The 26,879-nt window shown below is 38.3% G+C and overlaps 1 protein-coding gene across 1 annotated transcript in view; it reads left to right on the top strand.

Annotated features, from left to right (window-relative positions):
* The window catches only part of LOC102227310 (contactin-3-like), a 95,608-nt gene extending 76,253 nt beyond the window's left edge, over window positions 1–19,355 (top strand). The window contains exons 13-23 of the mRNA XM_023325255.1: window positions 532–707; window positions 5,117–5,234; window positions 6,858–7,016; window positions 7,120–7,269; window positions 8,999–9,069; window positions 9,429–9,663; window positions 10,072–10,181; window positions 13,271–13,457; window positions 14,744–14,856; window positions 14,945–15,110; window positions 16,385–19,355. Coding sequence (XP_023181023.1) covers window positions 532–707; window positions 5,117–5,234; window positions 6,858–7,016; window positions 7,120–7,269; window positions 8,999–9,069; window positions 9,429–9,663; window positions 10,072–10,181; window positions 13,271–13,457; window positions 14,744–14,856; window positions 14,945–15,110; window positions 16,385–16,476 — 1,577 coding nt within the window. The 3' untranslated portion in view covers window positions 16,477–19,355. The remainder of the gene's footprint in view (window positions 1–531; window positions 708–5,116; window positions 5,235–6,857; window positions 7,017–7,119; window positions 7,270–8,998; window positions 9,070–9,428; window positions 9,664–10,071; window positions 10,182–13,270; window positions 13,458–14,743; window positions 14,857–14,944; window positions 15,111–16,384) is intronic.
* The last annotated feature ends 7,524 nt before the right edge of the window (window positions 19,356–26,879 follow it).

Genomic DNA, 26,879 nt, shown 5'->3' with positions numbered 1-26,879 from the left:
TTTTCCTGAGTTATATTGCATATATACTGTATAATGTTTGTAAGTGGTGTTTATTGCCTAATAAACACAGCTGATATTACACATTCTATGAAATATGAGTTAAGTAGCAACAAACACCATCATTGGTGTAGTTAAAGGTCATTATCTAAGAGCAGTGGCATAACATATTTATGTAGCCCTGCTGGCCTAACCATCCCGTTTGTAACCATCAAATTTATTCTCATTAGCTTCTCATTCTTTTCCTCCACTGACAGCTGAACTATTTAACGTCACAGGATTTAATTACTGTGACCTTTCCTCAAAGTACTCTGAGGTCTCCAATCTGCCACAGCTGGGAACTCACTCTGCTTTCTGCATGTCTGTTGCTAGAAACGGTAAATACAAACTCCAACAGTGGCAAGAAATCACGACGCTTGTTTAGGCGAGTGTCCACTGACAGTTTTACGGCGGCTAATTGGTTTTGTTGTGAATTGCAGTAAGATGGTGGTGGTGTATTAACATGCATGTTCTGTCATTTGTTTGTCTGGCCAGAGCCCACCAGAATCACCATGAGGCCCACTAACATGGAGATTATTGTTGGCGAGAGCATCGTGCTGCCCTGCCAGATCGCTTCTGATCCAGCTCTGGACGTCTCCTTCTCGTGGGCGTTCAATGGCCAGCTCATCGACTTCCAGAGAGACGGTGACCACTTCGAAAGAGTGGGTGGGGTAAGTCCTTCCCAAGGCTGTTGAACTTTGTTACTTGTCTGCCTGTTTGGGGTTTAATTGGGCGACGGTACGCTCCACTGCGTAGGTAAGGGCCTCTTAGACACCAAATAATACCCAAGGAGGGAAAGTTATGCCAAGAGAAACTCTTTTCTAAAGCTTCTCAGTGGTCAGTGGTGAACTGCACATCAAGGACTGAATGTTTTTGTTTTGTAACAGTCATTAAAATCTGACAAAGCCTCAATAAATGGAGGTTGGTGAGAGTTTTGTTGTCTGTTACTACCTGCAAATTTTCTAAATCTCCCACCTGTTGATAATCAGTTACCAATTCTAATTTCTTCTTTAATAGGGTCTATAAATACATCTACATAATAAAAAGAAACACTAAAAAGAACTCCTAACTTACCTCTATTCCTATAAAATGAGAAACATGTCAAATGTTTTGTATATGTCAAGATATAGGAGGGTTCTCTATCACAAAATACTATTTCTTTTCTACGAGTTTCCTTCAAAACAAAAAAGAAAAAAAAAATTGTGCCCAATGTAATGTTTTAGCGTAAATAGCAACTCAAAGGTTTTACCACAAAGGTGATAGAATGTTGAATATATTAGTTTTGTTTTGTTGTTTAAGCAGCATTCAGTTTTTATGCTGCACTAATCTGGAACAAACTTTCAGAAAACTGCAAAACACCTGAAACACTGAGCTCTTATAAATCAAGACTAAAAACCCACCTACTGTATCTAGAGCTGCCTTTGCTTCATAATAACTGGAACATCGATCAACCTAATTAATATGCATTTGCTTGATAATTGTAATTTGACAAAATGTAATATTGAATTCTTGTTTCATAATTGGTTGTTGTATCGTGTTTTATGGTGTGATATTGCTAAAATGTACTATACAAATAAACTTAACTTGATTTTATTTTACTATGTCTTGGGTGGAGAAAAAGAGAGAGCAGTTGGCATTACACAGCTCTGCAGTCGTAGCAATCTAAAGAGCTTTGATTTTATCCGTAAGCACAACAGTAGCAGTGCAGGAGGTAGTTAAAAGGTGAAACTGCAGCATGTTTTTTAATGACTTATTGTGTGAACAAACTTCATGTGAGATTTTAATTTCAATTCTTATTTAATGGAATCACTGCACTTGTGGAAATGTGTTGTTTTTTTTTTTTTTACGTTAGCTGATATTGAAAAATTTTGAGCACATTTGCAATGGAAACACAGCTACTGACACAGCTAGCTAATGGCTAACTGAATCTCTGGTCTATAGAAACATCTTCCAGACTGTAGAGTCTCTCTGTGAGTATGTCCTGTAAATCAGGTTTTAGGTTTCTCTGTGTGGCCCTAAGATGTAAAATCATTCCATTTCAGTCACCAGTCTATTTGTTGGTGTATTTACCAGATGAAGTCACCATGAGGTGTATATCCATAATTCTTACCTTCTTAAACTGACATGTGAGCTTCCACATCCAAACACCTCTAAAAATACTGCAAAATGCAGTTTTAATTACAAAGGATCCTGATTAATAAAGTCTTTCTACTTTTTCATCCTTTCAACTTCTAATTGTTGAACATCCAGGGAGAACATTTTCTTATCATCTCCCTCTGCCTAATTGAATTTGCATACCTATTTATGAATCTTGAGCCTAGAAATAATTAAGTAATGAGCCGCCTTGGTTTTCACCAAGGGCAAGCCTGACACCAGTAAAGTGTTCATTTGAAATCTTTATACCTTCAAAATAATGACTTTTTCGTTGAATGTTTGTCCCTTTGAAGAAGGGCAGAGTTAATTGTTCGGCGCTTGTCGTTATATAAATAATTACTCATTCGCTCTCTCTCATTTTGCTTTATGCATCGCAATATATCAATTAGCGCCAGTCATGTGCCAAAAGGTTGATATCATATTGGGAAGACCCGGCCGGTGTTGCGGAATGCCAAGCCGCACGTCTTCATTAACACAAATAGCAATTACTGGTGACATTGAGCGGTGCAATGGCATTTAATGAGATATAGTTTCACCCAGAATCTGTCCACAGAGATTACCAGGACACCGCTTAAAAGCTTCTGATGAATTAATTACCATAATTAAAAGAAAACCTGCCCCCATCACTTCCTTCCTCGCTAAGACAAGAGGCCTCGCAAGTCATTCCTTGCTCCCGGCTTGTCCAGGTGGCGGCTGACACCGGAGTCTGACTCGGTGCATAAAAGCTGTCGGGTATAGGCAAAGGAGATGGAAAAAGAGTGCTGAAGGAGAAAAAGGGAAGTAGAGGTAGAGTTTTCCTCCCATCACTCGCATACATTTGGCTTTGCTCTCTTTGTCTGGAGTCCCTCAGAGAAACGGCGATCCACCTTCCTCCCTTTCACTGTCATGCCAGAGTGGAGGTACAATGACTAAGCCACCAGGCTTGATGAAATCTGCTGCGACTGCGGCGAGTCTTACCTGGCCCCAGGTGACTGGCTTCTAAAGCAGCATACCTCTTTTTTTCCCACAAGCTGACACACTTTGTGACAGGAGGTGACTTTCAGAGGCGGATACCATCAGCAGTCACAACAAGGACACAATGAAATTGTCCGGATAAAATCTGTCCCCATGAGATTATGTCTAACTTTTCTTTTTTTAATTTAGCCTCGAAACAAACGTCATTCTCTTTGACTTTTTTAGTGTAAATGGACTCATCCCTGCCAAAGGGTCCTTTTCAGACTGCATCAACATTATTTTAACAGGTCGAGAGCACATGATGCATGCGACTCACCGAAAGATGGATCTAAAAATATCGTGATGGCACGCTGACACAAACATGCCTAGAGACTGCGCATCGCCCGAGTTTTAGACAATGTCATTACATGCCGAATGCCTCAGTGGCTTGCTTTTGATTCTTTCATGCACTAAAATGCCTAATGTTAGCCGAGCAATGTAAAATATCTATTTTGAAATGATGATCTTAGATATGTCTGTCTGTGTTACATTGTTATGGAGCCATCAGAAATATTACCTCTGTGCCCTGAGCTTGAAATATCTGATTTCTTATAGAAGTTGGAGCCATCTGTCCACATACCCTACAAATAACATTCGCTGGATCAACAATGGCATCTTCTGTCATTGCAGCAGACACTGGCTCTATTCAGTTTACACGCATTGCTTTTAGAGATTCAATTGCTCACATTATCACCAGCAAACAAACAATTCATTCTATTCTAATCTGCAAAAAGCACTGTTATATTTAAGTTAGGGGTTGCATATATTTACATCAATGTTTATTCTTGTGTATTTTAAGTATTGCATCCGAAAAGGTTGATGGAAATGGCAAAATTTGAAATAATTTCCTCAATTTTCTAAGCTAAGCTACTCCCCAAAAGGCCGTTTTTCTGTCAAGTCAGTTCCTTATCTTATGTGTTGAGTGCTGGATATCAGCAACCAAATGCTACTGATTTTTCTACTTGTAGAATGTAACGTGTGCATGTGAGTAAAAACAAGAACTTTCAGATAAAAACAGGAACCTTCTGTTACAACTGCCAGAGGCAGACGCCCTCTGGCCTAGTCAACACATTTTAAAACATTATATCAATAAAAAGTAGTCTAATTAAAATAATGCAAAGTAAAAGCCTAAACATATAAACACCAATACATATCAATCATGAAGAGGTACTGTGTTAAAATATTTTTTCTTACTATAAATTTATATACCAAAAAATTCCAAGGAAGGGAATATAACTAACTGCTATTGGTAGAAACAATGTGGCAAAGTTTAGAAGATACTAATTCTACCATACTTCATAAGGATCGAGTGACTTGCTGAGTTCAGGCTGCAGTCAGTGAGTAAAACACATTTCACTTGCTGGCTGAGCCTGAAGACGCCTAACCCCGTTAGCAGAGCTACCTGCTCCGAATTCTGACCTTTGATCTTACAAAGTCAGAATTCTTTTTTTTTTTCAGTGGCCCTAGTCTTCTTCTGTAGAAAGCAGGACAAACCTATTAGGTGAATCTCCTTCTCTTGTTCTTGGTTATACTAGAAAACATCTGTTATCAGTGTGTTTTCCTACATGGTAACCATATGCTGGCAGCTCTTGTATAATATTTGCTCTTTTCGCTGGGATTTACATTCATATAATGCTTGGGTTTCTGTTATCAGAGAATAATGATTGCCAATTAGCTAGAATGTGTTTGTTCGGGGTGACCTGTGTGGAGCTGGTAGCTGTTTGCAGGTCGGTTATCGCCTGAAGGACAGCCAATAGCTTTATTTGTGCAGACTGCATCTGCCATGTTGTTGTTTGGATAGAGGCGGAAAAAAGAAAAAAAACTGTGGCATGACAACTTGAGTTTTTTAAAATTCTAAAACATTGTGCCAAAAGTCGGCTGACAAAATAACACTGCGTTTCCCACTTAGCCTGGTTTTCTTCCCCTCCTCCAGACTGTATCAGGGGATCTGATGATCCGCAACATCCAGCTGAGCCACGGAGGGAAGTACGTGTGCGTCGTCGACACGGACGTGGAGAGCCTGTCCACCTCTGCCATCCTGGTTGTCAAAGGTAACCCTGGCTGATTCCAGGGGCTTGTTTCCACACGCCAATTTGAGAATAACCTTGTGTGTTTACTTAGAGGTAGAAGTCCTTCCAAAGGGAAAGATGTCTGACAGATTGGTGAGAAAAATCCCCTAGGCTCTCCATGGGGGGCAAAAAATTGTGTAGGAAAGCAAAAAATATAAAAAAGATGGACGTTGCCAGAGCCCAACTTCTGTCAGCTTCAATTAATATCATATAAATACTGCTGAAATGTTAAAATTGACTGACAGTGGGATGGGCAGCCCTGGGTTGAGTTGTGCTGCAGTACATTTGTTTTCTGCTTGCTGCATTGAGCACAGTGAGCAGGCTGAGCCCAGATTATCTCACTGACAGGCTTGTTCTTAATAAACCTTTATAACTGCACCAGGTGCTTTGAGGAGATGGTGTTTATCACAGAAAATGACCATAATTAGCTCATTTGCACATCAGAAAATGTCATGGAGAACATTTGAAAAGCAGAGCACCATGGAGAAGAATGACACCATCACCAGAGTGTCCTCAGTTTTGAATAAACAGCCCACCCAATTTGTCAGTACAACAATTAGTTCACACACAACACACACAGTGTCAACACACACCAGATTTGTATCTTAATTAAAGTGAAAATAAAAGCCTAGATATGTATGGTGAGAAATTTGGTTCAACATTGTAATAATTGGAGATGTTTAAAAAAAAAATTTTTAACTTAAAAAACTAGTCAAAAAATATATATTTTTACAATAATTTATAATGTATATGAAATAGTCAAATCTACATTTATGCAGTTTGCTATTTTTTTAGAATTTATTTTTTCTATTTTTTTTCTCCAGTTATTTTTGGAAAACCAGGATAAGTAGAAATGCTTTCCAACTTATGTTGTCCCTTCAAATTAAAATTTGTGAAACATGTTTTTTTTGCTTGCAATTATATTCCCACCCTTTTCGGAGGAAGTGCCCGAAATGGGGAACAGAATCTGCAATTCATAAAACTCAGTCTCAAAAATGTTTGTGAACAAAATAAAAATAACAAAATTAAATACAGAAAACAAGTCTGAAAAAATATATATAGTTTTAAATAGCAACATGCATAAATGTAGGTTCAAATTTTGCATACACATAGCAAATTATTGTCAAAACATGAGACATTTTCAGTTTTGAAATACATTTTTCTTTTTTCAAATTTTAATTTTTGAAAGAGAAGTTATCTGCATCTGATGCTTTTAACAAGGTTAGGGCTGTATAACATGATTTGCAAATAGATTTGTAAAATGTATTATATATTAATAATGTAATAATGTATTAATAACTTGTAAAACTCAGTATCAAAAATACAGACAAAAAGAAGCAAAAGGAAAATCTGAAAAAATGGCAAACAGCATAAATGACATGATAAATTCTGTCAAAACTTAGTTTTTGATGAAGAATTTGTCAAAGTCTCATTTTTTAAATTTAACAAATGCTTTTTTCTTTTTCAAATTACTTTTTTGAAAGGTGTTCTTTTCTTGCAGTAATATTGGAACAAATTTCTATCATAGATATATAAATCGCCAATTTTTTTAGGCTTCTTGAAATGGGTGATCACCTTTTCTTATCCCATGTCTGATGTCTCCAGGTCCTCCAGGCCCTCCGGACAAAGTCTCAGTGGAGGAAATCACAGACAGCACAGCCCAGCTGTCCTGGACGCCTGGAAGAGACAACGGCAGCCCCATAACGGGCTACATCGTTCAGGCTCGCACACCGTTCACTGTGGGCTGGCAGGCCATAGACACAGGTATCCCAGTCGGCTGTCCTTGTTGCATTCATGAACAGGATATTTGTGCAGGCATTTTTTATTTTTCTTTCAAATTACTTTTTTTTTTCTTCTTTTTTTTAAGTCCCGGAGGTTGTCAATGGCAACATGCTAACTGCCACTGTGGTCGGTCTGAATGCCTGGGTGGAGTACGAGTTCAGGGTGGTGGCCCGGAATGTTGTGGGCCTCGGAGAGCCGAGTCCAGCTTCGGCCAAGACCAGAACAGAAGATGCTAGTATGTAAAACTATCTTCCATCCAGATTCAATTCAGATTGGGTGTTTGCATATTTTAGTCACATTTTAGTCAGAGACAGCGTATGTGAGTATATGTTTTTTTCTGAAGACAAGTGTGTGAAAATTTGGGACTTATACTTTAGAGAAGAACCAAAGATGTTTTCTAAATGTGTATGATAAAGTTAGAGTTCCTTCTCTGGTTTAAGACATCTGTAAAAATATGGGAATTTATTTTTATCATTTTCAAGTCTAGAAGAATTGAGAGGTTAATGCAAATAATAATAAATGACACCTAATTGGCACCCTGCTTGGTTAAACAGAGCAGTGACACCTTCTTGACAAAGAGAAAAATATTTAACAGCAGTTCCAAAAAAACATTTGAGATGCTAAATTTACTTTTAGAAATGTTTTCACACATACAAACTATTATGACATTTGTAGAAAGCCATTAACATTAACCTTAAACTTCAAAGAAGCACCAACAACAGTGTGTCAAATAAAAAATTAATGACCTGCTACAACTATAAACCCACAAGAGATGTAGAGGGAGAAGTGAAAGGTCATCAGTTGTCTTGAAACGCCAAGTTAAAGGGAAAATGTTCCATTCAGCTGTGCAAAATGCCTGGTAAAAATGTTGTTAAAGGGTTAATAGAGAAGCCATGTTGTGATGATTTCCTGAAGGCGGAGTATCAGAAAGAGCAGGAGTTTCTTAAAGAGCCACAGGCCCAATTACAAAATATTTTTAAGTCATTTTGAAATATATTTAGGATTTTTACAACTAACAGTTATTTCACTGTGCTATAAAATGGCTCCATTAGCTTGGAATACATTGATACCTCCCCTTTAAGAGTTAGTTTGTAGAAAAAAACATGATGGTATCAATATTATAGCAGGTAATGACTTTATCTGCTGACATTTAACAGCAGTTAAGCAGACACTAACTAGGTTTAATTACATCTAATTTGTAACTTTGACAAATTACAGTGTGACACATCCAGCTCATGAGATGATGCATCGTATTAGTTTCTGACAAAACTAGATCTTAGAAATATTATTTTCCATTTATTGTTTTTATAAACAATGTAAAGGTTTCACAGATTACAAACTGTGCACTAAACTGCAATCAGTCCAACACACTCTTGTGTATCTAGGTTGTAACCCTACACCTCACTCCAAAAAAAGCTGAAATTTGCAGATCTGTTCCATCATTCTCAGTATTTTAGACCTTGAACAACACAGACTTAACTTGAACAAGAAGTATTGCAGTGCAAGACCCCTAAAGGTGACCTCGAAGTTAGAGACGAGGGAAACCAGAGTGCAGGAAACAGGAAATCCAATAAAAAACGTGTTTTTCATTCAACCCCGCTTGAAAAAAACACCGATAGTAATCCAATTCTAACAGAGGTTACTAAAGCAGGGCTGCTCATACAGACTGAGTGGTCATTTCCCCTCACCCCCCCAAAACATGCTACATTGCGCAAACAGGCAAATGGGAATAGGAACATAGTGAACTGAGTCAAAATGTCATGGAAAGATATTATGAATGTTGGCTTGCTGGGCTTGCACCGTGACATTTGGCCAACATCTGTAATTCGGAATTCAGTGGAAGGATTGCCGGAGTATCTGTCTCCGGCTGCCTCGACATAGAGCTGTGTGTGCATTTCAGGTTTTTCGTGGAGCTTTGTAAACTGCGTTCTAATTGCTTCCCCCTTTGGGATTTTACCTCTTAGTTCCTGATACAGCTCCCACTGATGTTGGAGGTGGCGGCGGCACAAAGTCTGAATTAGTGATAACATGGGAGGTAAGTCATCTGTCACATTTTTTACGCTTCTCTCTGTCGGCAAGTAATGGTTTTGCTTAATTGTGCAGAATTGAGTGGAGCAATTTTATGACCTACATTAGAGGGGAGACACCCCTCATCTGGCTCAGCTACAGAGAGCTCTCCAAAAAGAGAGCACTTCCTTCTGAAGGGCTTTGCACTTTAGCTACAATTACCAAATCACACAGGAGGAAAAGATAACGTAAAAAAGGTTACCGAGGAGACGGACGGAGGAAGTGGGGATATATCTGTTCCCCTAAAAGCCCCAGAGACGAGGCCTAGTCTGTTTCTTTTGCCTGTATGCGTTTTAATATCACTATAGTTTTGTGTTTCACTCCCAGCCTCTGCCTGAGGAACTGCAGAATGGCGACGGCTTTGGCTACGTTGTGGCCTTCAGGTCAGCTGGTGCGGTCACGTGGACGCGGGCAGTGGTCTCTGCGCCCGCCGTGTCTCGCTATGTGCTTCGCAACGACACCATCCCGCCCTTCTCGCCGTTCGACATCAAGGTGGCAGCCTACAACAACCGAGGGGAAGGGCCGTTCAGCTCCATAGCCACGGTGTACTCGGCAGAAGACGGTATGCCGGAAAACAAGCCGTAATCTCTTTCTCCTTACGATGGCGACCTTGAATAGTGATGATTTTTTTTTCCGTCTGCTGTTATTTCCCTCCTCCCACCCTCCCTCTCTCTGAAAGCGCTGAATGTCAACTTGATATTAGTTATCTTGCTGGTAGATTACAGGAAATCCTTGCAGACACTTACCACACGGCGCTGTCAGGGAGGTATCCCGTTAATTGAATTTGCTGGGCAGATAGTCTTCCCTTATGTCAGTCACAGATCCCATTAAAAAGAAAGCTCAGGAAATAGCTTCTCGGTGAGAACTACAGGCCTTTTCAACGCCTTCCCTTCTTTTTGCTATTAGTGTGTTTGATGGTGTTGGATGAGGCTCTGGGATCCTCACTGCCGTTTCTGCTCTGTTCCTGCAGTCCCCAGTGTGGCTCCTAAGAGGATGAGGGCCCGGAGTTTGTCAGCGGCAGAGATTGAAGTGATCTGGGAAACTCTCCCTTCCCTCCCAGAAAGAATTCTTGGATATGAGGTATGAATCATGGAGAGATATTTCTTGCATACTATGATAATGGAACATTTCTCTGAAGCTTGTTTGTTAGATTTAAAGAGGCAGTATCAAGTAAAATTGACTTTTTTAGCTTTACATCATGTTATAATGTTATTACCTAAACAAAAACATATCTGTAGTGTTGCTTTGATTCTCTCATTCATGTTTGAGAAATCCTTTTATCTTCATTGCTGCTGGCTAGTTTGGAAGAGTCAAATGGTTTTCCATTTGACTCTTCCAAACTAGCCAGCAGCAATTAGCAAACACCTGGTGGAACCCCACATTTGCTGAGCTCATTATAGAAGTTACTTCTCAGTGAAACGCTAGTAAAAACATTGTTAAAGGGTTAAAGGAGGAGGCATGTTGTGATCATTATGTATTCATTATGCGATGAGGGCGGAGTTTTCCTAAAGAGCCAGAGGCCCAATTTCAAGGTGTTAAATTGGGAAGTAAAACTTCTTTAAAGTCATATTTGATGTAAACAGAATTCTTTGGAAAAGACCAAATACTGCCACTTTAAATCATCCTTTTTGTTCTTTTTCTCTTCTTCTGTCTTCAGTTTAATGTTTGTCGTATTACGCATATATTATGGATATGATGCAATCCACCTGTGCGAAGTAGTTAATATTTAAGATATGGATGGAATAATATTTGTTCTCTTTTACAGAGTATATAAACCTGAAAGGTTTTCATTTCTGCTTTATTCATTTTCCTCTATGTTAAATGCAAACATGCCTTTACACTGAACAGGAAGCTTGTTCCAGATTGTTGATGCATAAACACTGAAATACAGTAAACAGAGTCCAGTTGCTCATCTGTGAGGATCTCAAATGTAACTTTTTTTTGTTGCATTGTAGTTTATACTATTCATTAAATGCAACCAGACAGACTTTTTATCAACAGTCAGAGTAACCTGCATATGCAAAAGAAGAAAGTAGCACGCTAACTAAAAGCATAAATAAAAGCAATGGCTATTTTTGGAGCTTTGACTAAAACTTTTGTCTGTTTTGTCTGTTTGGGTGCGCAGTCGGAGCTAAGAGTGGTGGGATGTGATGCACTTCACTGACGGACTTCATCTGGAAGTGGCACAATTTGGATTTTTGGGGGAGTGAAAAGATCAGAACTCAGCCCTTCAGGCTTTAATGAAAAAGTCAAATATGGGTAAAAATTTTGATTTGGGTCATATTTGCCTGCCAGGTGAATGTAGCCTTAGAGAAAATTAGAGAACAAACAGCATCATGAGGAACAGTCAGGTCCATACCAGCCCAAAGTTGCATATTAGTGCCACTCTAGTTACACTAATTTGCGGCTTTCATTACAGCACAAAGGTGCTTCGATAATTAAAACTGGACATCATATTTTACAGAGTTTATTTCTACAAAACTCTAGAAAACTCTGTTATGGTCTGGCTCTGGAACCATAACAAATTAAAGGGAAGCAACGCATGGGATAAGTTAAAATTAGATTTATTTAACAAAAATCATAACTGGCTGGAGAGGAGCGGGAGAAAGAGGAGAGATTGGCAAAGAGACAGAAAGAATGGGCGGGGTTAGGGAGAAAGAATGGTGCGTCTTAAGCTGGATCTGATGTCATTCTGGAGACACTGGCCAGCTGCCTCCATTTCCAAGCAGCACCAATTAGAGAACCAGAAGAAAGACCTTGGACCATAACAACTCACATCCTTTTACCTCATAGTTAAACACTGCTTTGTGTTGCTCTATCACATAAAATTTTAATTAAATACATTTAAATTTGCAGTTATGTCACAAAATACAGAAAAATACAGGGTGGGGTGAGTACTTCTGCAGGACACTGTGTGTAGTTCTTCTTTATGTGAATCTACATGAACATTTTGTTTTTGACTTCAGAAATTTGGCACACTGCCAACAAAAGTCCTGCAAAAAGAAATACAAACCCTATTTTTTTCACAAATGCAAAGCAACCCTGACTGTTTTTATTCCCCCATGGCTCTCTCTGAATATTTGTCACCTCCGGCTCGCAGCATAAAGGAGCCTTGTTGCCATAGCACTGGCCTCATTGTCCTTTCTGACCAGCAGACCTCCCACCATAAAGTGACAGACCTATTTACAACATAGGTGGAGTGCTTATGCTGAACCACATGTTGGATTGCAGCTCCAATTAAAATCCAAATCAAGTCCACTCAGGGGGATAATGTTACTGTAAATGGTACTCTGCTACTTTTCATTTGTTGGTTTTAACTAATTACAAACTGGGAAGACTCTAAATAGTAAAAAAAAATAAATAAATATATATATATATATATATATATATATATATATATATATATATATATATATATATATATATATGTATGTATACTGTACATATATATATAAAAGTGAGTATTCCTAGAGGAACACTATAAATGAATTATTTATTGAGTTAGATTTCATGTTAGCTAGCAACATCATAAAGCTGCCAGTTTGCTTGAATAATTCCTGAATCATCTACCCGAAGTTAAACTTTGTTGTGTTTACTGTGACTTTTTTTCTATTTAAAATTGTTCCATTAAATGTATTCATCCCCGTTCGTTTTCACAATCCAGGTTATTCAAAAAAAAAAAAACAGATTAATTTTTTTTGACCCACCAAAGCCCTGGCTGTAAGACCCGGATGGCTTACAGCAGGGGTGTCAAACTCCAGTCCTCAAGGGCCGCTGCCCTGCAACTTTTAGATGTGCCTCTGCTGCACCACCTGAATAGAATAATTAGGTCATTAGCAAGATTCTGGAGAACTGATCTACACAAGGAGGAGGTCATTAAGCCATTTCATTCCAGCGTTTTTGTACCTGTAGCACATCTAAAAACTGCAGGACAGCGGCCCTTGAGGACTGGAGTTTGACACCTGTATCTTACAGGATATATATTACTAATTTGCACTCCACTTGTGAAAAATGTTTTATTCATTTGCCCCCACTTTGTCTCTTCTTCTGAAATACAAACAGTATTTCACATGTGATGATATATTCCTTTAAATTTTAATAGTGTAATCAAAAGCACCAGTGAAATTATGCCACATCTTTTTTTTTCCTCTTCTTTCCTCCCTTTTGAGGTGATGTACTGGGAAGACGACACCAAGCCTGACACTGTTGGCAAAGTGCGGATAACAGGGAACTACACACAGGTTAACATCACTGGGCTGAAAGCCAACACGGTGTACTACCTCTCTGTGGCTGCCTTCAACACGGCCGGGCCCGGGCCGCAGTCGCCGCCCATTAACAACACCACCAGGAAACCACGTGAGTCATGCAGGAGGGGCTGCACTGCTGTGTTTTCAACAACTTCTTTAAAAAAAATCTGATAGAAGAGCTTCTTGAAAGCTCTAAGGTGTTTTCACACCTGATAGTCCAGTAGACTCAGTTCAATTTGGACCAAAATTACAACATTTGTTCCATTTTCAGCTGCTGGGTTCTCTTTCACACTACACTGTGTCAAATGAACCAAACTATTTGAAAACCCTGATCACACTAAACGCTTGTAGGAGCATCTACAAGATCACATCCTTGTGAAGATTTGTGTCTTCTTCAGAGACTCAAATTCTCTGAAGAAGAAATTGAGCACAATTTCCTTCTTCACATAATGTAAAAAAAATAATAAAAAAATGCAGCGGTTGTGGGATTTCTCTTTTGCCTGTGAGCCATTTGGTTCATTTTTATGTTAATAAAAATCAGCTAAAATTGATCAAAATCTGAATATCTTGTGAAGATTCTTCACAAGATGCAGGTAGATGCATTTCCTCTACAGTGAAACGTTTCCTTTACTGACTTGGGTTGAAAGGTCGCTCGCTGAGCGGGGAAGAAGCCATTACTCCTAAAGAAACAGGAAAAAAACAAGATTGCAGTTTGCAAATGCACACAGGGACAAAGACCTTCATTCTTATCTTGTAACAGAAATAAAAACTGTTTGGCCAAAATGATCAAAAAGATGGATGCTTGTCCCATCCCAACTGTGATGTACGAGGGTGACAGCATCATGTTGTGGGGCTGTTTTGCTGCTCTTCATAAAATAAGTGGCATCATGAATAAAGAATATTATGTGGAAATATTGAGCAACATCTAAAGCCAGGAAGTTAAAGCTCAGGTATAAATGGGTCTTCCAGATGGACAGTTACACTAGCCATGCAGCCAAAGTGGCTATAAAGTGACCTATGGACAACAAAGTCCATATTTTGCCGTCATTCTGATGGAGAAATCGAGGTAGATCTGAAAAAGCGTCTGAAAGTGAGGAAACTACTGTGAGAAGCTTGTTTAAAGAAACCAAAAGTTTTTGACCCAAGTTTCTGCCAAACTTGGGTCAAAATGCTAAAGAAATTTATGTAAACTACTGATTTTGAAGACATCAACAAGTAAATCTCTGACAGACTCTCATTATTTGGCACAGAAATGTTGGTAATTCTGACTGTAAAACTGGAGTCTGAAAATAAGGTGTAAAAGGCATACACCTTATTGATGTATGTAAACTTCTGGTTTAAATTACAACCTGCTGATTATTCACTTATATCTTTACGTCTGATTTTCTTTTCCAGCACCAGACAGGGCTCCACTCAACATACAATGGAGCATGATTGGCTCCTCGCTAACGCTGCACTGGGACCCCGTAGTTGCCACGGAGACCGAGTCAAAGGTGACCGGATATCTGGTAGGTTCCGGTTTGTTCCAAACCGCACCCTGATTTATCCTTTTTATCAGTCGCAGTAGTTTAATTTTGTAAATGCCTGGTTGTCCAGGTGATACTGAAGAGACACCGATACAACGACATCCACACCACCTTCACCAACAGAACCTCGGCCGAGCTCAGCCTCTCGGCCGGCGACAACTATCTCATCCAGATCAAGGTTCTGAGCGAAGGCGGCGAAGGCGTGGGCAGTGAACCCATACACATCCACAAATTAAGTGAGATAACTTTGCATCCCGTCCCGTTTTTGTTTTTTGATCGGTGCTGAAGTTCAGTTGTGGATTTATCCTTCCAGACAGGAAAAGTAATTTTGCTTCATTGGATCTGTTTCCAACCACGTGTAATAGACTTATTTTCAGCGTAAGAAAAGCAACCTTTTTTCCAAACGCGTTCACTGTGTCATCCATCTCTGCCATTGGGTTATTATTCCTTGTTGACTGGCTGCACAGGGCTGCAGCATATAAAGCAGGGCTCTGCTCCCATCTCGCTGCACAGCTACATTGTGAGGCAGCTTCGGATTGCCGGGCTCCTCTTTGATGTGGTACAAACTTTATCTTCCTCTGGATGCTTTAATAGCCTCTCCTGTTGAAAGCTGCGTCTAGTCTAGATATGGAGAAGAAGAAAAATCACTTTTGCCTTTTGATTTATGACGACTTGTTTGATCAAGAAGGTTATTTTATTTTTTGCGTCTAGGTGGGATTATTTCTGGTTCTTCTCCAGAGTGACCATGCAACTTTAAAAATTCTTAAATTTGTGTAACTAAAATAAAAATCCTAGAATGTTTCCACGAGACCGCTGCCTGAAAACTTCCTGCACCTTCAGATGTTGATTGGGAAAAAGTTCAACGTTTAGACGTCGCCGCCAAGACACTTTGAGTCAGCTGCAGTTGTCATGCCAGGCCTCTAGTTGGAACTGTAATTTTAGCATATCAGTGAACATTTTCAACCGTTAGCTTCCAGTAAACAGTAATCCATCTTCCCTGAACTAATGTTTGAGTGGCGCACAGACATCTTGATTGCTTTCTGTGACTCAGGGTATTTGAGGCCACTGCAAACTAGCTGCTAATAAACCATTGCTTTCTAGCTAGCTTTTTTGCTTCTTACTCTATCATGGGTGATGGGATCGACACATGGGGACACAGGGGCGCTTCATCATGTAAGTTCCATTGAAAATTAATCAAGGGAGCGACATTAAATCCCATTTGTCCACCTATTTAAGTCCATGTTTATCGCCAGTTGACTTGCCAATGTTTGTTCATTTCTGTTGCCAAAACATACGAGGCTCGTGAACTCCAGAAATTTCAAAATTTTTTCTATGCTATTATTTTCTTATAGTAGGATCCTCAGCACTTATGTAACCCATTATTATAAATACTCCTTATATATCTAGTTTTTTCTGGTCTTAAATTTCCCTCGAGATTTAATTAGTCTTAAAAGATTTTAGGTCTTACTTGCTCAAACCTCTCACCAACTCTGCTGGGTTTCTGTTGCAGGCATGGGAGCTCGGGGTTCTGGAGCCAGCGGTCTCAGACGGTTGTCTTGCTCCTTCGTCCTTATTGGTGCATTCTTATGCTCCGTCTGGTGATGTCACGCCTCCGCCTGTCTTCTGTCATCCCTTCATTCAGCTTAAACCCCCTAAGATGGATAAAGATCCAGGTTTCAGAAGGGCGAAACGAACCAGACCACACTGAACTTTGTTTAAATAGCCATCCAAAAAGACAAGTGACAAATCACTTGCATGATTTTTTTTTTCTTGCTTGCAACTTCTTCCTTTGACAAAAAAGTGCCACCGTCCTCGAGATTTAATTTTAGAAGTTGCTTCTGTGCCCCGAATTGACCTTGGTTCATAATTTTAGAGATGGAATTGCCTTAAAATCCACTTTGATGAAATGGTCCATACCAAAGTAGGTAACAGTGGCTGCTTCAACGTTAAACAAACATGTTTGCAAAAAAATAATACATTTCTCATCACAATGTAGTTTACATATTAATCAATGGCTGCGCCCATAATTGACCTTGTCAGGTTACCCTAAGAGCATTCATTCAGAGCATGTTCACCAAACTGATGGTAATACCTTGGAAAAATATTCACACCCTTTGAACTTTTTCTAATTTTGTCAGAAAATCAACATCAGTATATTTTTATTAATATCTTATTTGACAGACTAAACAAGTGGAGCACATAAAATGGAAGGAACTGCTTTCAAAAACTTACTAGCGATGCACTGATATGATAATTTGGGTCGATATCTGATATTAATATTGCTCGTGGCAGTCGAGGATATTGCTGGCAAACTGTTAATAAACCCTTGCTAGCTAACTAGATGCTTTTTTTCTATTGTTGGCAATTGATGGTCAGTTGGGCTGGATGACATTCATCTTTGCCTTCTTCTCACTTGTGTTGGAACCCATTCAACGTTACGTGACATTGGGCAAAAAAGCTCGGCTCTACTACATTTAACATAAAATATGTAATTTTCTTCTGTACATTGTCATGATGCAAGTCTTAAATTGCATTCATACTGGTCTTAAAAAGTCTTATATTTGTTCCACTCCCCAGTTATGTGCTACTTTGTGTTGGCCTATTTCAGAAAATGCGAACAAAATACAATGTATTTATGTGACTTTTTTTTTTAAATAAGAAATAAAAAACGTCAAGGGGTTTGGATACTATTGCAAGGTGCTGAAGTCATATCCATTGCAGCTATGGAAAGCTTTCCCAGGCTTTGTCAAATATACGAATGCTGCATAATTGATCAGCTGTGCCTGAAACCCACTTATCTCTGACAACTGAAATATTATTAAATCTGTTAGAGTCACAGGCTCGTGAGCTTTAGAGCCCTTCCACAACACTCTGATAGATCTTGGCATTTTGCTCTCCATCTCATGCTCCTCTAAATAATTAATGTCTATCACACTCTGCATTCTAAGTCCAGTGGGGAAAAAAAAAAGAAGAGCAGACGTGTGGTGTAGCTACATCGAGCCGATCTCTCGTGTACTGTTCCATCTCTACAGTGAGATGGCCGGCGTTCTAAGATGAGCACCTGCCACTGCGCACAATGGACCGCCAGATAACAGTGCCTTCACTAAAGCTTCACCCCAGCGTTTTTCTTTCTTTCTTCTCCCCTTTAGATAGAGTACAGAAGGATTCATGTTGCGACAGGGGAATTGTTTGCTTTTCTGAAGAGTATCGCCAACAAAAGACAGGAAGCTCGGAATGTAAGAAGCAGGCCCTCAACAGAAATGGCTGATTAAATTTTCATCAGGGCAGGGAGCATCTTTGATGAAAAAAAGGTTGGCTGATTCACAAAAGCTTCAATAGATTTCAATTTTCGTTCATAGTGTTTACGACCTGGAGTATAATAAACGTACAACTCCATCCGTATCATGATTTAGGAGCTATTAATGTATGGGGTAATGACAGGGTTTTGAGTGTAAGCGGTGCGCAAGGTGTGGCTGTCTAAAATCACAGCCAGCCTCACATTTTACCTCCATTTGTTGGACTCACTTAACTGAAGAGTTAACACGGGAACATTAGCGCTCTGCTGAGGAAGCTCCCGTTTTCCTGCCTGTCGTCATCCGAACTGGAACCGAGGTTTGATTGGTTTGGTCCGGGCAACGTCAGCCTGGAAGGATGGACGGTTGGACTTTGAAAATTTAATTATTGTGCCTTTGCCAAATGTTGGGGTTATGTACAGTTCTAAGCTTACAGCCTTTTTTTTGTTTTTGTCTGGATTTTGAACTTTCTAACCCTCCCAAAAAACCTCAAACAGTCAAACAGAAGCACAAGGACTTGTCAGCGACTGGCATCTAAGCAAGTGTTGTGGGACACCAGAGGAATCATAAAGCTCCGAACAGCCGACGTGATCAGGCTGGATTCATAAAACTCTGCGCTCGTTGATTAGACTCCTGCAGACCAGTCAATGGGTTATTGATTTTCCTGGCCCATTATTGCTGCTGTCACAATTCGGCCGTTTGACTGACTGATGGCCGAGCCCTTATGCACCTGTTCTATTGTGTTACAGTCTGTAATGTTTTAAATGTTTTCCACCATTTCCACTTTCTCTTTCCTTTTTGACGACTTTGAAGTCATTTTTATTCTTTTATTGTTTTTGCATTGAACAGAAAAAATCCCATTCCAGGTTATTTTCTCAATTTTTTTTGGAAACTTCTTTTCTTTCCATTTAGAGACATATTTTCAATGTTGTGGTGAATCGTGAATTGGAGCATTGACCTGAAATCAACTATCTAGTTGGCTCTTTTGAGTTACATGTTATAACAAACCCAACAGTAGCTGCTTTTCCATTACAAATGGGCGCAGAATTTTGAGCTTTAGACGCCTTCCACAACACTCTGATAGAGGGTTGTGTCAGTTTTTGATACTATTGTAGAAAAAACACAATTTCACAATTGCAGTGTTTCCATTAAATAAAATCTCATAGCAATCACACATGAATAAATTTGTTTACGTGATAAGTCATTAAAAAATATGCAGCGCCATCCTTCATGTTGTCTTCTTCATGGTTTGTGCATGGTCAGTGCCAACATCTGGTTGTTGATTATTTGACCCGTGTGAGGAGAAAAAAGTCTTTCCATTGAAGTTTTGACAAATAAACCAATTTTGACACGTCTAAAAACCCACCTCATTATAGCACCAAAACTTGTTTTTTCGAAATTGCCATTTTTGCATTATGCAAATTTATTTTCCAAATGTGCACAATTGCACAATTCTAATGGAAACACAGCTACTGTTCTGTTACGGTAGTTGAGCTGTTGTTATTATTGTCAGTAGTATATGAAGCCAGTCACACTAGGACTTAAAAACTGTAACATCCACCTTTAGACTTGCTTTGTCCATTGAAATCAAGTTGTTTTTTTTACCTACATTAATGCTTTTGAAAGATTTGAACAACTGACAATTGATCACACTATGCATCTGGTAATATCTACTTAATCCAACTCTAAATATTCATTTACCGGTATATTAATAACCAGTATCTTGTTTTATGCAATATATGAGTTTAATTTCCGAATACCACAACTGCTAATGAGCTTTATTAACCTTCAGCTTGTAAGTCAATTAGCACCATAATAATTCTTTGTTAGTGTAGCAGTGAGTTTTTCAGCAAAGTCAAGTGTGGAAAACTCACTTGTGAAAACTCACTTGTGAGTTTTCCACACTTGACTTATCAAGTGTGGGTTGACTTATCTGGTGTGAATTCACTCTAAGTGTGCTCAATATTTAGAAAATATTGAGCACACATAGCATTTTTTTCATCATTTTTGAGTTTAAATCTCAAAATGAGTATGTAAGTCATAGAATCGTTCCTTCTCATTCTTTTTAATTGTCCAAGTGACCCTAAGACTCTATTTTACATTTGAAGTTGCTGTCACACAAACGATAGAAAATTTTATTTTATAAAATAAATTGTTTTTCTTATAAAATAAATTGTTTTTAGCCAGCTTGATGTTATGTCAGTGGTTCTTAACCCTAATACATGGCCAAACAGCTTCAGAACTATTTCTTTCCTTACTTCAAAATACAGGCCTCAAAAATAGACAAAACTGAAACAGCAGCTTCACTTTTTCAAGAAATAGTGTGGCTTTTTAGGATCACAAAATCTTATTCCACATAATCTACATCTCATAGCAAATCTGATTTTTGTTTCCAATTCGGAGTCTAACCAGGTTTTTCCAGACCTAAACAGTCCTAAAAACAATAAAAATGTATAGTTCAACCACCAGATGTGGTCAGTTTGTTTGATTAGCTTCATTTTATTTTCCTTTTTCTTCATACTTTCTTTTCTGATATTATTTTTTGCTAAGTACAGCTCAACATCAACATTTGACACTATGGAGTTTTCTGTTGTGACTCGGCTTCAAAGCTCTTTTATAAAAGTGGTCTACTCGATGTCCAAAGGAAGTACCCTAAGTGTCAAATAGTATGCTAACATGTTCATATTTTACATTGTGCAACTGTGGGCAGTGGGCAGGGTTTTTTGCTATTATTTTTTGTTAAAACATAGTTGTAGTTAAGCCTAATGTCTTTAATGTCTTCTCATGCTCAAATAAGAAAAAAAAAAGTGTTTCTTTTTTCCCTGGCCTTGTGCTTTAATTAATGCTACAAAGTACAATCTAAAAGGAAGAAAGTGATCAGTCAGCTTTATGGATTAAAACTAAAATTATCACAGAGAAGCAAGATGTCTATTAATATCCACAAGGTCCGTACAGACAGATTAGCTTCTGTGGTTGGAACGGAGGAGACGCTGTATAATGTATATAGCTTGCATATGATTTTTAAAACCTGGCCATCAAAGACAACCTTACTTCTTTTATATAGTGTGTTCTCTGGCTTTAATACTGATGTATTAATCAATGATCTCTGTGAGATACTGACATGTAGAGTGGCATTTTCATATTGAAAAGTAACTGTATTGTCTTGTATACTAAAATTGTGCATGGTGATAATTGTTAATTTGTGTTTGTTTTTTCTATAACTGTAACTTAGTAAAAATGTTTATTCCAACCAATGTTGCCTTTCTTCATTAATGAAAGATATACTTACAGGCTGTAGGCAGCCAGTCTATGCATAATAAAGAATAAGTATTTATAAAACATATAGGTCCAATTTTCGGTGGAAAACAATTAGGCTTTGAAATTTGTTTATAGAAGAATGCAGTGGTGGAAATACCTCTGCTTCTGTGCTAATACCAGAGCAAATTTTTGGTTTGGTGCGTTATCTTTCTTGCTAACTTTGAAAACATTTTGCACACTTAGCTTGTTTTTTAAACTTTCAGTTGAATATAATTCAACATCTGTGTTTAACTTTTTGTTGTCGACTATTAAGAATTCTAGTAGTTAGAAGTTTATATTCACTCTCTTATTTTGAAGTGGGTGAAGGCTGTTTCCTCTTCTCGTTTTCTCCACCCCTGAAACAGTGCAGCAAATGAGACTTAGATTGTACCCAGAAAGGGTTGCTAGTTTGTAAGCTAGCAACCCTAGCTTCCACAGAGACACTGCCTGTGTCTCTGTGGAAGTTTTATTAAAAATGCCCCATAAACAATAAACAGTTTAAAATCTATTGACTAAAGCCCTATGGTGGTCAATTATTCTAACTCAGCGATAAAACTGAAAGTGTTCCAAAGAATCACTTCCTGAAGCTAACAATTACTTTGACATTTTATTATATAACCTAATAAATCAACTAAGGACGCAATATAAAAACTTCACTTTTTAACAAACATTAGAAAACATTCTTGTTAAGATATTAATAGTTTAAATATTTATTGTTTTTACATTGGTTAATGTCTTGTGATCTTGTGGCACTTTGAGATGTATAGTACATGTGGAGTGCTTTATCAATGAATTTTTTTTTATTATTATTATTACATTTTGGCTTATGGGGACTTGCTCCAACTCCCTATCACTCAGAATATTTAGATTGTCCTTCAACCTTGAAGAATATTTTTTTCATTCTTCAAGGTTGAAGGACAATATTTTCATTTAAATTTTATTAAAATAATAAAATGTTATTTTATATTTGGAGTTGCTGATAATCATCCCATAATACAGAGAAATAAAATAGAATAGAATAGAATTCAACTTTATTGTCATTGCACTGTCACAAGTACAAGCAACAAGATGTAGTTTGCATCTATCCAGAAGTGCTCTACGAGATATAAATATTTATTTACAGATGTACAAGACTATGTATGCACGGACTATAAGGGGTTATAGCAAGAGATATAGATATTGTGTATAAATATGGGAGCTATATGCACAGATTATACAGAATATACTGAATATCTAAGAGTGTTAGGGAATGGATTATAGATAAATAATGGCAGATAAAATTTACAGGTTGTATGTGTGTGTGAAGAAAACAGTCCGTGATGTGTGTGTGTGTGTGAGGATAGTCCATGTGTTATTGTGGTATAAGAGGATAGGGGAGTACAGTCCTTATAGTTTATGTTTTATGTATAAAATATGTATATATAAATGTATAAATAAGCTCCCTTATTTGAAACTGATTAAAGCATTTGCAGTTCCAGGTAGAAAACACATTGAACTTCAACCCCCCAGCTTATTAAAATGCTTACTTATGTCATACGCTGTATAAAAAAAGGATCTATAGATCCATACGCCTTGCCGTTGAATAATTCATTAACCTTCACAGGGAGGATTTAGCCGATACCAAGCGAAATCTAATGAGTTAATGAGACATATTAACTGGGAACACAGACGGTGAGATCACTGGAATGCCTGATCAAACTAAAAACACCTCCTGCCATAATCCAAAGCAAGAAAAGCTGCAGAAAGCAGCTTCTTGTGGGATTGGCACGTCTCTGAAAGCAGGGTCCTTTTTTGAGTCCAAGAGATCTGAACAGGATTACGTTATGTCGCGGCAGTTTGTAGAGCAAAGGAGTGTTAGAATATAATCACTCGATTTATCAAAGCACACTGCACTGCCTGTTCGGCTCTGCGTTTTACCCATCATTAGCGATGCTCCGGTTGTGGTAAAATAAAATTTCATGCTTGTGTTTGAGGCTGTTCGATTTAAGCTGATGTGATCAGTATTTTTTTAAGCTGAATGGAAACTTGTAACTGTCCCTGTGAAGGTTTTATTAATAATGTTTCATACTGTTCATAAAAAATTATTCTAAGCACAAGGGCAGGACGGTGATGTAGAACTATCTTTACAGTATGTTTAATAGGCTGTCTTTCTATCTACATGCATTAATGTTAGATTAATTACTGCTAAGTAGACCTTCAGAGTGAGCCTGCTTGTTTGTTTGCATCTCCTCATCGATCGTATGTACCATGCTTCTCCATGTATGACAGCCAGGACTGGCTCCAGCACCTCCACAACCCTGAACAGGATAAGCTGGAAGTGAATGAATGGATCAGTGCTGACAAGGACAAGCTAGCTAGCAAACTGTCTGTAAAAGGGTGTTTTATCCCAATTAGATGTCTGTGACAGGCTAAATATGACTTTTTGTTTCTGTAAGATCAATGCAGCACATACCAATATTTTGGAACTGCAGGGAGTTTCTTGGGGCCTCTTGGTAAATAGCTGTTAAAAGCTTTGAAATAAATTCATTTTTCATTGTGTTGTGACAGTATAGCATGAGAGATAATCTTTGAAAAAAGCTCCTCTGCCTCACAGTGATAACTAGAAACAACTAATTACAGCCAAGAGGAGGGTCTTAGCGCTGTCAATTATGCCCATGTACTCACCGCTCACCCATACCTCCACTGCTCTTAATCACTTTCATGGGGAATGAATAGGATGCAACACAGAGGCATATTTCTGTTAAGAAGAGTAGAAGAAGAAGAAGAATTACTTCATTCATCCCAGCAGGGAAATTATTTCGCAGTTACAGCAAGAATATTTTTTATACACAGATTAACACACACATGACGGGAGCTGCGTCTGCAGGCAGCCAGCTGAGCCGGCGCCATTTTTGAAGGAGGACATGTGGCAAAGGTCGTCGGGACTCGAACCTGCGAGTCTAAGGCCTCCAAATGTGGGGCGTGCTAACCCCCTGCACCACCACAGCACGCCCCTAGCTTAGTATGGAGCCATATTCATCCACCACACAAACTGATCAGGAAGGGAATGTTAAACATACCAGCACCGTCGGGCCCTCTGACCACCAACAATGGAGGCGGGCAGAGGGTTGGCTTGAACCTGCAACCCACTGGTTACAAGACGAACTACCACCATCACACCAAACCTAAAAGATGCAAGAGGTGCAAAATGTTAAAAAAAAGAATTCCAAACCTCAAGCTTCATTTCAGTTTTTTTTATGCAACGCCATTTCATAACAAATGTTATAAGGCACAGTCTATACCAAACACATCCAACTTGTACACAGAAATATAAAGTGAACTCCAGGTATTAGCACAGACCACACTCCTCAAATAGCTGAAATCGGGGAATACTCATCAACTCATCAACCTGAAAATGCTTAGAATTGTCTGTCTAAATAGTTCAAACACCAAAAATACCTTCATATGCATTATTACACACAATGGAAACCATCTTAGCATCACCACAAAAGCTAATACGACCTTCCTGATACAGTCAATCAATGTCAAGGGAAATGATTAGTACTTCTACAAATGGCAGTCAGTAGTATGTAAACTAGCATTGCAGCTAAGTATTTCATCTTCCCAAACTGCATTTTCTATTGAATAAAAAAAATCTGTGAACAAGTGAATTTTCCATATATTTTCCATGAATAATTAAAATATTTTATGGAAATTAGAATTTGGTTGGAATTTTTAGATCAAAAAGTTTTCGATCTAAAAAAGCCCAACCAATGTCATGACATTACTAAGCAATTCTGCTTCCTGAGCAAACACATGGTGACCATGGAGACGGCTCCCTTTGAACATGAAGAGACCTCCAGCAGAACGTGGCTCTACAGAAGAAGCCTTTGACCTCAACTGACAACTCAAACAAAACACTGGCAACCTTCACTCAACAAGTCCCCATAGCAACTATTAGACACTATCTATAGACCTGCTGGTTGCTTAGGAGGGAGGCCAGAAAAATGTAACCTTGTAAAGTTTTTCAACTTTGACTGAAACTGATTTTGGTAAAACTGGATGATTGAGGGTTTCAGGAACAAACACTGCAGGTAGGTTTGGAATGAATGAAAGGACAAATGTATGAAAAGGCCCCTGATGGCTAGAGTAAGGTATAGTGATAGATCTGGGATTCTGTTGGTTTATTTCTCTTACAAAGGAAATAAAAATACCAAGTTACTATTAAACACAGTCACCAGGTCTACACACAGAGGTGAAAAATTAAGAACACGCTAAAACACACACAATGAAAAGGCAAGAGGTTACTTCTCTTTAATAAAAATGTGTATACATTGATGAGAATGGATTTACACTGTGTCCAGACAGAAGAAGAAGAAATACCATTTAACAAGGGTTATAGTCGGTAGCTGGGTGTCCATGACAAATGGATGCAAAACTTTGTCAATATTTTGCCAATGTTCAAAAAATAAAATGTCCCAATTGCAGTGTTTCCATAAGAGACACAATTAGAATCACATGAATTAATTTGCTCACATGATAAGTCTTTAAAGAAACATGATGTGTAATGATCCTTCTGTTGATTATGCGACTCATGATGTGAAAAAAGTGTTTCCATTGTAGTTTTACAAAATAAACCAGTTTTGATTTGGCCAAAAAGACCACTTCATCCTAGTGGCAAGAGTTTTTATGAAAAAAAAAAAAAAAAAAAAAAATATATATATATATATATATATATATATATATATATATATATATATATATATATATATATATATATATATATATATACTGTATATTTATTTTTAAATTGCTGTGTTTCCATTGAGCAAATTTATTTTTGTAATGTGAAATTGCACAATCATATGGTCAATGGAAATGCTGCTACTGTGTAGGGGCAACATTACCCTTTGAGAACCCTAATCATAGCCTGGGATCCTCCATCATTCCAATGTAAGTCCTTATAACACTGAACTCATTCTTACATTTCTGAAGAGATTACAGACAGCTGGGAACCAAAAGAACCAGATATGTTGTCATATCTGGTTAAAACCACAACTGGTTTTAACAACCACAATTTACAGTTCTACCTCGTCCACCATACTCCCCACTTCCTGAGTCTCACGGTGAAGTTCTCCTCAGCAGTAGAAGGTGTATAATCTCCCCCGTATGTCCAGATGCCGCTCATCCAGGCTATGGAGGAGGTCTGTGACCAAATCGATGTGACATCAATACAGGAATGGATTCGTGACTCTAGAAGATTCTTCCCACGTTGCCTTGCTAAAGATAACGTTGCCTGTGATGTTGATGAGGCGCCGTGGCCAGATCCAGCTAGGCGGAGAGAGGAGGATCACGCTTAGTGTGATCTTTTTATCTTTTCTTTACTTGGGTCATTGCAAAAAGCTGACAGGAAATGAAATAAATTAATTAATTCAT

This window comes from Xiphophorus maculatus, chromosome 20 (assembly GCF_002775205.1).
Source record: "Xiphophorus maculatus strain JP 163 A chromosome 20, X_maculatus-5.0-male, whole genome shotgun sequence".
Classification (NCBI taxonomy): domain Eukaryota; kingdom Metazoa; phylum Chordata; class Actinopteri; order Cyprinodontiformes; family Poeciliidae; genus Xiphophorus; species Xiphophorus maculatus.
The sequence above is the reverse complement of the archived record's forward strand: the minus strand, read 5'-3'. Positions and strand labels throughout refer to the sequence as shown.